Raw genomic sequence first — 12,394 nt, forward strand, 5'->3', positions numbered from 1 at the left:
TATGGATCAAGAGGAGTGACCTGCAGACCAGAGCTGCTGAGAAACAATCCAGGGTATGATCAACCGTGGCTGGGTCGCCTGGGCGAGAATGTCTGATGTTGAAAGATCCAAAACACACTATGACTCCTGGTTACATTACTGGTGATGTGTCCCAGCGCATCCTGGGATGTATCTCAGCATCAACCACACAGCCCATATAGTTACAATCCAATGCATAATATCAGCACGAATCCCTGAGAGGCTTGGCCTGACAGACTGACAGAAAGTCTGAGGTGTATGTTTACATAAACAGTATAATGTTACTGACAATATTATAATAAAACAGCAACAATGAAAGATGAAAAGTGACCTGGATGAGAGTTTATCTGTGAGCTGGAGAATGGGGCAGGCGTTCAGATGGGGTGTACGTGTGTGCTGGGTGACAGCAGGGTGTTCAGAAGTCTTAACAGCCTGGGGGCAGAAACTGCTCCGCTGCCTGGCATTTCTGGTTCTAGTTCTGTGGTATCTGCTGCCCGATGGCGGGAGGTCAGGGAGATTGAGGGACAGATGGAAGGGGTCTTTAACAATGCTGGAGGCACTGCGTATGCAGTTTCAGAGAGGGGTGGGGGGTTAGGGGGAGGAGGGGAGAGAGAACCCGATGATATTTTCAGCAGTCAGCCATCCTTACACTAAATGCAAGAGCAAGTCCAATGGACAGAATTCATTTGCTCAGATCTTTTTTTAACATGGATTTCATATGGAATATTTGCAGACAAGTCAGGGCACCTGCATGGATTTCCAGTGAAGTTAATATAATTCTGTGTAATTATTTTTCATTTGTTTTGCCATTGTAGTTAGAAGACCATAAGCATAGGAGCAGAATGAGACTATTCGGCCCATTGAGTCTGCTTTGTCATTCCACCATGGCTGATTTATTAACCCTCTCAAGCCTGTTCTTATGCCTTCTCCCTGTAACCTTTAACATCCTTACTAATCTAGAAGCTATAAACATCAACAATAAATATATCGAATGCGTTGGCGTCCATGGCAATGAAATCCACAGATTCACCACACTCCGGCTCAAGAAATTCCTCCTCATCTCTGTTCTAAATGGACATCATTCAGTTCTGAAGCTGTGCCCTCTGGTTCTGGACTCCACCACTATAGGAAACATCCTCTCCATGTCCACTCTATTTATGACTTTCAATATTCGATAGGTTTAAATGAGATCCCCCTCCCCACCCATTCTTCTAAACTCTGGTGAGTAGAGACCCAGAGCCATCAAATGCTCCTCATATGAGACAATAAGATATAGGAACAGAATTGTCATTTTGCCCATCAAGTCTGCTCCGTCATTTTATCATGGCTGATCCAATTTTCTTCTCAGTCCGAATCTCCAGCCTTCTCCCTGTATCTCTTCATACCCTGACCAAGAATCAATCAACCTCTCCCTTAAATATACATAAAAACTTGGCCTTGGATTGACAAAGCTGCCTGTGGCAACGAATTCCACATATTCACCATTCTCTGGCTAAAGAAATTACTCTTTGTGTCCATTCTAAAAGGATGCTCCTTTATTCTGAGGCTGTGTCCTCTGGTCTTAGACTCCCCACCATAGGAACAATCCTCTCCACATCCACTCTATCAAGGCCATTCACCATTCAATAGGTTTCAATGAGATCACCCCTCTTTCTTCTGAATTCCAGTGAATACAGGCCCAGAGCCATCAAATGCTGTTCATATGACAAGCTATTCAGTCCTGGAATAATTTTCATGAACCTCCTTTGAACCTCCTCCAGTTTCAGCACATCCCTTCTAAGATAAGGGGCCCAGACTTGGTCACAAGACTCCGCGAGGCCTCACCAGTGCATTATAAAGTTTCAATATTACATCCTTGCTTTTATATCCTAGTCCTCTTGAAATGGCTTTAATTACATTTGCCTTCTTCAGCTGCAAATTAACCTTTAGGGAATCCTGCACAGGAACTCCCAAGTTCCTTTGCACCTCAGTTTTTTGGATTTCCTCTCAATGTAGAAAATAGTCAACCATTTCATTTCTTCTACCTAAGTGCATGACCATACACTTCCCAACACTGTATTCCATCTGCCACTTCTTTGCCCATTCTCCTAATCTGTCTAAATCTTTCTGTAGCCTCTCTTCTTCCTCAAAACTACCTACCCTTCACCCATCTTCATGTGTCTGGAAACACTGCAACAAAGCCATGAATTCTATCATCCAAATCATTGACACTTAACATGCAAATAAGTTGTCCCAACTCTGTGACCCCTGTGGAACACCACTAGTCTCTGACAGCCAACCAGAAAAGGCTGCCTTTATTCCTACTCTTTGCCTCCTGCCAATCAGCCACTGCTTTATCCATGCTAGAATCTTTCCTGTAATAACATGGGCTCGTAACTTGTTAAGCACCTTGTCAAAGCCTTTCTGAAACTCCAAGTACACAACATCAACCGATTCTCCTTTGTCTATCCTGCTTGTTATTTCTTCAGAGAATTCCAACAGATTCGTCAGGCGAGATATTCTCTGGAGGAAGCCATGCGGACTATGGCCTAGTTTATCACGTGCCTCCAAGTACCCTGAAACCTCATCCTTAATAATCAACTCCTACATCTTCCCAATCACTGGTGTCAGACTAACTGGCCTATAGTTTCCTTTCTTCTGTCTCTCTCCCTTCTTAAACAGTGGAGTGACATTTGCAATTTTCCAGTCCAGAACAATTCCAGAATCTCATGATTCTTGAAAGATCATTATTAATGCCTCCACAATCTCTCCAGCAACTTCTTTCAGAACTCTGGATTGTATACCATCTGGTCCAGGTGACTTATCTACCCTGAGACCTTTCAGTTTCCCAAGAACCTTCTCTCTAGTAATGGTAACTGCACACGCTTCATGCCTCCTGACACCTGGAACATCCACTGTACTGCTCAAGTCTTCCACAGTGAAGACTGATGCAAAATACTTTCTCAGTTCACTGCCATTTCATTGTCCCCCATTACTACCTCTTCAGCATCATTTTCCAGCAGTCTGATCTCCACTCTCACCTCTCTTTTACATTTTACGGAACCAAAGAAACTTTTGGTATCTTCTTTAATGTTATTGGCTAGCTTATTTTCATATTCCATCTTTATCTTCTCAATGACTTTTTTAGTTGTTTTCTGCTGGTTTTTAAAAGTTTTCCAATCCTCTAAGTTCCCACTAATTTTTGTTCTATTATTGCCCTCTCTTTGGTTTTTGTATTGGCTTTGACCTCTTGGTAGCCACTGTTGTGTCATCTTTCCTTTAGAATACTTCTACTGCTTTAGGATGTATATATCCTGTGCCTTCCGAATTGCTTCCAGTAATTCCAGCCATTGCTGTTCTGCCATCATCCCTGCCAGTGTTCTTTTCCAAACAATTCTAGCCAACTCCTCTCTCGTGCCTCTGTAATTCTCTTTACACTATAATACTAATACATCTCCTTCTCAAATTTCAGGGTGAATTTGATCATATTATGATCACTTGCCCCTAACAGTTCTTTTACGTTAAGGCTCCTAATCAATTCTGGTTCATTGCACAATTCCAGAATGGAATAGCTCTAAAAAGCCATCTCATAGGCGCTGTAGAAGATCCCCCTCCTGGAATCCAGCACAACTGGATTTTCCCAGTCTACCTGCATATTGGAGTCCCCCATGACTTTTGTAACATTGCCCTTTTGGGGTGCATTTTCTATCTCCCATTGTAATTTATAGATCACATCCTTACTACTGTTTGGGGATCTGTATACAATTCCTATCAGGGTCTTTTTACCCTTGCAGTTCCTTGGCTCTACCCACAATGATTCAACACCTTCTGACCATATGTCACCTCCATCTAATGATTTGATCTCCCAGTGGCCACACATTTTAATTCCACATCCCATTCCCATTCTGATATGTCTATCCATGGCCTCCTCTATTGTCAAAATGAATCCAAACTCAGTTGGAGGAACAGCACCTTATATACCGGCTGGGTAGCCTCCAACCTGATGGCATGAACATTGATTTCTCTAACTTCCGTTAATGCCCCTCCTCCCCTTCTTACCCCATCCCTGACATATTTAGTTGTTTGCCTGTTCTCTATCTCCCTCTGGTGCTCCCCCCCCCCATCCTTTCTTTCTCCTGAGGCCTCCCGTCCCATGATCTTTTCCCTTCTCCAGCTCTGTATCACTTTCGCCAATCACCTTTCCAGCTCTTAGCTTTATCCCACCCCCTCTGGTCTTCTCCTATCATTTCGCATTTCCCCCTCCCCCCACTACTTTCAAATCTCTTACTATCTTTCCTTTCGGTTAGTCCTGACGAAGGGTCTCGGCCCGAAACGTCGACAGTGCTTCTCCCTATAGATGCTGCCTGGCCTGCTGTGTTCCACCAGCATTTTGTGAGTGTCGTTGATTGAATATCCACTCTTGCCTCCTTTTTGCTCTGTACATACCTTAAAAATCTTTTGGTATCCTCGTTAATCTCATTGCCCAACTTAACTTCATATTTCATATTTTCTCTCCTTGTGCTTTTTTAATTGCCTTCTGTTGCTGTTAGCTTGCCAGGAGAAACAAAATACAATAGAATTGATGAAAAAAATGTGAATAAGAAGACAATTTGTGCAAATAAAAATAATGTTGAGAGCATGAGTTGTAAAGAGTCTGTGAAAGGGAGTCTGTATTTTGTAGAGTTAGTTCAGTGCTGAGGTGAATGACGTTATTCCTGCTGGTTCAGAAACCTGACGGTTGAGGGGTAATAACTGTTCCTGAACCTCATGGTGTGGGATCTAAGGCACCTGCACCTCCTGCCCGATGGTAGAAGTGAGAAGAGGGAAGGACTGGATAGTGGGGATCCCTGAATCCTGCTTTCTTGTGACAGTGCTCCTTGTAAATGTAAAACAAACGAGAAAATCTGCAGATGCTGGAAATCCAAGCAACACACATAAAATGCTGGAGGAACTCAGCAGGTGCTCGATGGTGGGGAGGAAAGATCTGCGATCTGCATGTAGTCATTCTTTGTTATTATTCTAAACCTTTTACAGTGAGGGAGAAGGTCACACAAAGCTGCTGTTACTTCACGCCTTCAAATATTGACTTGAACCCGTACCTCAGAAAATGATCGACTATCTCTGGCTGGAACAGTTTCTCCAATTCAAAATGTGCATTATTTTACCATTTATTCATTTATTTATTTATTATTTTGATCTGCAGCACAGCACCAGACCCCTCCAGCCCAATGTGCCCACGTCACCCAACTACACCCAGACTAATTAACCTACTAACCCATACGTCTTTGGAAAGTGGGAGGAAACAGATGTGGTCACAAGGAGAACGTGCAGACTCCTTACAGACAGTGATGGAATTGAACCGGGGTCACCAGCAGAGTCATAGCATTACACTAGCCGCTACATACCTCACCACCCCAGTTTTGCTGTAGTGTTTGCATAAAGCCTCATAAATTGCCTGATTGAAGATGCCTGATTGTGATCTGTTGCCCTTCTAGCTGTAAGAAATGACAGGAACAAAAAGAAGAAGGAGACACCGAAGCAAGAATGTTCAGAAAGCTACACCATGACGGCAGAATTAGAGGATCTAATTGAAAAGATTCGCAAAGCTCACCAGGAGACCTTCCCTTCTCTCTGCCAGTTGGGCAAATATACTACAGTAAGTATTGAGCCACAGATGTTTGTTGCTATTAGCTATGCATTCAGCACTTAATTGCACAATATGATTGAGAAGAGGTTGTTATATCAAAAATATAACTGGTTTGCGATTGTGTTAAAATTAGAAAATCTAACAGAGATATTGAATCAGAATTGGATTTATTACCGCTGACGTATGTGTTAAATTTATTGTTTTGAGGCAACAGTACAGTGCAAACTATAAATTATAATAGGAAATATATGGATGTTGGACATTGACCATGGATGTTGCATCCTAGCTGTCTACATGATACACAAGCCAGGGCAGTACAATATGGAGAGCAAGCTGTTGCTCACGTAGCAGGCTCCTCCTCTCCATGCAGCTGATGAATCCAAAGGAACGTCTGGGACCGATACAGTTTGGCAGCAGTGATGTTGCAGGTGTTGCCCATCAACATTGAACTCTGCCTTAGGGACTCCAACTCTGGATTTTTCCTTAGGGTTTACTCCCAAAACTTTCACCATGAGTGGGTATAGCCGCAAGGTAACAGGTTTGAGATCAGAGTTTTCCTTCTCCTCGGTAAACCGTCAACCATGGCTGACGAGCCCCAACTGCCGGAAACAATTGGTTGCAAGGTGTCAGTAATCCACCTTTGCCCATTCCCCTGTCAGTTGAAATGGTTCCACCAGGCTTAGTAGCTGAGCCACACATGAAGGCCAGGAGTTCAGAAGCTATTTGAGGTACATGCCATTTGGGGGCAATTAGTAGGTAGTGGGTGCTTATCCCCACTACCACCCTGACTATCTGCTCATTAATGAAAATATCTGATCAGTCAATCATGTGGCAGCAACTCAATGCATAAGAGCATGCAGACATGGTCAAGAAGTTCAGTTGTTGTTCAGACCAAACATCAGAAAGGAGAAGAAATTTGATCTCCTGATGAAGGGTTTCGGCCCAAAACGTTCTCACTACCTCCTCCCATAGATGCTGTCTGGCCTGCTGAGTTCTGCCAGCATTTTGTGTTTTTAGAAATTTGATCTAAGTGGCTTTGATCGTGGAATGATTGTTGGTGCCAGACATTGTGGTTTGAGTATCTCAGAAACTGCTGATCTCCCGGGATTTTCACACTCTACAGGCTCTAGAGTTTACAGAGGATGGTCTGAAAATCAAAAACCATCCAGTGAGCTGCAGTTCTGTGGGTAAAGATGCCTTGTTAATGAGAGAGGACAGAGGAGAATGGCCGGACTGGTTCAAGCAGAAAGGAAGGTGACAGTAATCATACATTACAACTTTGGTGTTCAGAAGAGCATCCTTGAACGCACAACATGTCAAACTTTCAAGCAGATGGGGTACAGCAGCATAAAACCACACCAGCTTCACTCCTGTACCTTATATCTAGTTTTAATCATTAGAGATTCTGCAGATGCTGGAAATCCTGAGCAACAAACATACAGAAAATGCTGGAGGAATTCAGCAGGTTAACCTAATTCATCTGTGGGATACCTGCTCAGTGAAATGACTTCTGGAAAAAAAAAGAAGGATTAAAGCACAGACAGAGATGGGGCAACAGAGGATGTGATTGATCCTGTGAAAGAACAAAGGTTGTGTTGAAGTCATTCAATTTGAGGCATTTGCCTCCAGAGCACCTGACAAAGATTCAGGTTCAGATTCATTTATTTATCACATGTAGGTCTAAATATACCTTGAAGTCTGTTGTTCACATCAACAAACAACGCACCCGAGGGTACACTGGGAGCAGTCCGCAAGTGTGGCCACACAATCTGGCAGCAACGTACCATGCCCACAATGCTCAGCATAATCACACAGAACAGAACAAGCAACAGAAATAACAATAGTCAATCAGGCCCCTTTCCTCTCTCCCACACACCCACATACACCGGTGTAGAAGGTCTCCATATTCTCCAGAAGATCTCCAGAGCTTCTTTGAAAAGTCAACCAATATTTGATCAAGTACGTACAGAAACAGGAAGATGACTGGGGGATCACTGCTCAGACCTTGCATATCAGCCTATGAGTTTGCTATTTTGATTCAGTTGCACTAAATGGGTTCAACATTTGCATGAGTAAATATATACTGTAAAAAAAAAATTGGTTATCTCTCTGGCCAGTTTGCTAACCTGTGCATTCTAAATGAATTTGCTGAAACACTCTTTCCATTTGTATTTAGTAAGTTTTGGTAATTTTTAAACACGAGAAAGTCTGCAGATACTGGAAATCCAAAGCAACACGCACAAAATGCTGGAGGAACTCAGCAGGTCAGGCAGCATCCATGGAAATGAATAAACAGTCGATGTTTCAGGCCAAGACCCTTCTTCAGGACCTTTCTTCTCATCTCCTTTCCTGTCCCAATGAAGGGTCTTGGTCCAAAACATCGACTGTTTATTCATTTCCATAGATGCTGTCTGACCTGCTGAGTTCCTCCAGCATTTTGTGTGTGTAGTTTTGGTAATTTGCCCCCTATTCCCACTGAGAAATATGATGCTGACATTAACCCTGAGTTCACCGATGCTTAATCTTTCCAATCAGGTGACTGCAGAATAACATTACTTTCAGCCTTTAAGCTAATTATCCATCTGTTTCTCATTTTCTCCCATAGTCTGTGTTTTCCTGACACACACAAAATATAACATCAACCCTATTATGGCACAGACAATAGTATTGATGAGGAACAAAACCTTGGGATCAAACTTTTGGAATGAATTACTTTTAAATGGGCCCTAAATCTCACCAGGGACAGGAATCAGAATCAGGTTTATTATCACTAACATATGCCATGAAATTTGTTGTTTTGCAACAGCAGCAAAGAGTTATACATTTAAAAAATTACTCTAAGTTACAATACTAATTACATATATATGTAGTGCAAAAAGTGAGGTAGTGTTCATGGGTTCATTGTCTGTTCAGAAACCTGAAGAAAAAGAAGCTGTTACTAAAATGTTTTATGTGTCCCTATAAGCTGACGGGAATGAGAAGAGGGCATGTCCTGGGTGATGAGGGTCCTTAATGATGGGTGCAGGAAAAATGCATTGAGCATCATATAGTCCTTTTAAAGAGGTTTACCACAGGAAGCCTCGTTAATAAACAGTAGGGGGAGAATTTTGAAAGGATTTAACAATTTAGGTATTTTAGGTACTAAAACTTACAATTTTTTTTCCATGTATCAGTTGGCTTTGCTAGTTTAAATTAGTGAAGAACCCTTGCAATATATTTCCTGAAGCTGCCTCTAGCCCAGGACCTGCGCTCATTAAAACCAATCTCTTTGATCAAATGTTTAGTATTCTCCCCTGATAATTCCTTTTGTGGTTGTGTGGTGGTTTCCATCTGTTGCACTCCTACAATGCACTTAGCTTTGTTTCATTAAGAGTATGTACAAAGATATGCGGAGAGTCCAGCACTTAGTCATGCTGTTTCATGGTTCCAGGGCGCCATCAAGTATTGTCTGTGTGGAGTTCCCCCCATTTCCCCTGGATGCCTGGGTACTTCCGTTTCCTCCCATCCCCACCCTCCCAGAGGATGATTCCTACAGTGGGGGAGAAAAGGACCAGAGGGCACTGTCTCAGAATAGAGGGGCATCCATTTCGAACAGAGACGATGAGGAATTTCTTTAGCTAGAGGGCAATGATTCTGTGGAAGGCTTTGGAGGAATTTTTAAAGCAGAGGTTAATAGATTCTTGATTAGTAAGGCTGTCAAAGATTATGGGGAGAAGGCAAGAGAATGAGGTTCTAATCTGCCGTGCCATTCCATCATTGCTGGTGATGCTCCTATATCACCCACAATAGGTTCATCTCCATAAGACCGTGTCCATAAGACATAGGAGCAGAATTAGGCCATTTGACCCATCTAGTCTGCTCCAGTATTCGATCATGGCTGATCCTTTTTCCCTCTCCACATTCCCACACCCCGGTCTTCTCCCCATAACCTTTGATGCCATGTCCAATCAAGAACCTATCAAGCTCTGCCTTAAATACACCCAACAACCTGGCCTCCACAGCTACCTGTGGTAATAAATTCCACAAACTCACCACCCTCCACCTAAAGAAATTTCTCCACATCTGTTTTAAATGGATGCCCCTCTATCCTATGCCATTTTGTCCGAGACTGCTCTACCATGGGAAACATCCTGTCTACATCTACTCTGCCTTTCAAAATTCAAATGGCTTCCAAGAGATTCCCCCTTGTCCTTCTAAATACCAGCACATATAGACCGAGGGCTATCAAATGTTCCTTGTAGGATAACCCTTTCATTCCCATAATCATCCTTTTGAACCTCTCCTGAACCCTCTCCAATGCCAGCACATCTTTTCTTAGATGAGGAGCCCAAGTGAAGCCTCACCAGTGCCTTATAAAGCCTCAGCATCACATTGTTGCTCTTGTATTCTAGATCTCTTGAAATGAATGCTAACATGGCATTTGCCTTCCTCACCACTGGCTCTACTTGCAAGTTAACCTTTAGGATATTCTGCACAAGGATGCCCAAGTTCCTTTGCATCTCAGATTCTTGGATTTTCTCTCATTTAGAACATAGTTTGCACATTTATTTCTTCTACTGAAGTGCATGACCATGCATTTTCCAACATTGCATTTCATTTGCCACTCTCTTGCCCATTCTCCTAATCTGTCTAGGTCCTTTTTCAGCCTTCCTGTTTCCAAAACACTACGGTCCTTCCACCAACTTTCGTATCATCTGCAAACTTGGCAACAATGCCATCTATTCCATCATCTAAATCATTGATATACAACATAAAAAGAAGTGGTCCCAACACTGACCCCTGCAGAACACTACTAGTCACTGGCAGCCAACCAGAAAAGGATCCTTTTATTCCCACCCGCTGCCTCCTACCAATCAGCCAATGCTATAACCATTTCCAATGGGATCTCACCACCAGCCACATCTTTCCCAACCTCCCCTCCACTTTTTGCTTTCTGCAGGATTTGTTCCCTATCCGACTCACTTTACTGATCTCCCTCCTGGTACTTAACCTCGCAAGCAGAACAAGTGTCATACCTGTCCCTACATCTCCTCCATCATTACCATTCAGGGCCCCAAACTGTCCTTCCAGGTGAGGGACACTTCACTTATGAGTCTTTTGGGGTCAACTACCGTATCTGGTACTCCCGGTGGGGCCTCCTGTATTTGCTGAGATCTGACGTAGGTTGGGGGACTGCTTCGCCGTGCACTTACATTCTATCTGTCAGAAAAAGCACTATCTCCCATTTCAATTTTACTTCCTATTACTGTTCCAATGTATCAGTCCATGGCCTCCTCTACTAGCACAATGAGGCCACTCTCAGACTGGAGGAGCAACACCCTATATTTCATCCGGGCAGCCTCCAACCTGATGGCATGAACATCGATTCCTTGAACTTCCGGTATTCCACCCCCCACCCCCAGCCTCACCATTCCTCATTCCTGTTTCTCTCTCTCACCTTATCTCCTTACTTTACTTTATTGTCACCAAGCAATTGATACTAGAGCGTACAATCATCACAGCAATATTTGATTCTGCGCTTCGTGCTCCCTGAAGTACAAATTGAATTAAATATAATAAAAATTTAAATTATCAATCATAATTAGAAAATAGAAAAGGGAAAGTAAGATAGTGCAAGTTAGGTCTGGATAATTGGAAGGTACGGCCCAGATCCGGGTCAAGATCCATTCAGCAGTCTTATCACGGTTGGAAAGAGGCTGTTCACAAATCTGGCCATACGAATCTTCAAGATCCTGAACCTACTCCCGGAGGGAAGAGGGACAAAAAGTGTGTTGGCTGGGTGGGTCGTTTCCTTGATTATCCTGGCAGCACTGCTTCAACGGCGTGCGGTGTAAAGTGACTCCAAGGATGGAAGATTGGTTTGTGTGATGTGCTGGGCTGTGTTCACGATCTTCTGCAGCTTCTTCTGGTCTTGGACAGGACAACTTCCATACCAGGTTGTGATGCACCCTAGAAGAATGCTTTCTACGGTGCATCTATAAAAATTAGTGAGGGTTTTAGGGGACAGGCCAAATTTCACCTCCCTCTAGTGCTCCTCCCCCCTTCCCTTCATTCCATGGCCTTCTGTCCTCTCCTATCAGGTTCCCCCTTCTCCAGCCCTGTATCTCTTCCACCAATCAACTTCACCCCTCCTCTTCTCCTGGTTTCACCTATCGCCTACCACCTTGTACTTCTTTCTCCCTCCCCCCCACCCCAACCTTCCCTTTTTTCCAGTCCTGGTGAGGGATCTCAGCCCAAAACATCAACTGTTTATTCTTTTCCAGTGATGTTGCCTGGCCTGCTGAGTTCCTCCAGGAGTTTGTGTGTGTTACAGTTCCTATATCATATCTTCCAAAGACCATAATATGAGCTTAATTTTATTTCTTAAAATCAATACTAGCAATTATAGTAAGGCATTATTGATAAATTAATAGAACCAGACCAGCAACATTGAAACATCAATCAAAACATAGCACCATTGTGGTGTAGTGGTTAGCACAATGATTTAAAGTACCAGTGACCCAGGTTCAATTCCCACTGCTGTCTCGAGTAATTACGTTCTCCCTGGGACTAGATGGGTTTCATCCAGGTGCTCTCGTGGTCCAAAGATGTACTGGTTAGTAGATTAATTGATCATTGTAAATCGTGCCATGATTGGGTTGGGGTTAAATCAGTGGTTGTTGGGTGGTGCATCTCGAATGGCCAGAAGGTCCCATTTGGCATTGTATCTTAGTAAATAATTAAAAAGAAGAGCTGGTGGAGCATGGTGTA

The 12,394-nt window shown here is 43.2% G+C and overlaps 1 protein-coding gene across 2 annotated transcripts in view; it reads left to right on the forward strand.

Moving 5' to 3' along the window:
- The window catches only part of LOC132378243 (retinoic acid receptor beta-like), a 205,980-nt gene that overhangs the window by 133,384 nt on the left and 60,202 nt on the right, over positions 1–12,394 (forward strand). For both annotated transcript variants that reach the window (XM_059944989.1, XM_059944990.1), the window contains one exon: positions 5,493–5,653. In XM_059944989.1, coding sequence (XP_059800972.1) covers positions 5,493–5,653 — 161 coding nt within the window. The remainder of the gene's footprint in view (positions 1–5,492; positions 5,654–12,394) is intronic.

This window comes from Hypanus sabinus, chromosome 20 (assembly GCF_030144855.1).
Source record: "Hypanus sabinus isolate sHypSab1 chromosome 20, sHypSab1.hap1, whole genome shotgun sequence".
Taxonomy (NCBI): domain Eukaryota; kingdom Metazoa; phylum Chordata; class Chondrichthyes; order Myliobatiformes; family Dasyatidae; genus Hypanus; species Hypanus sabinus.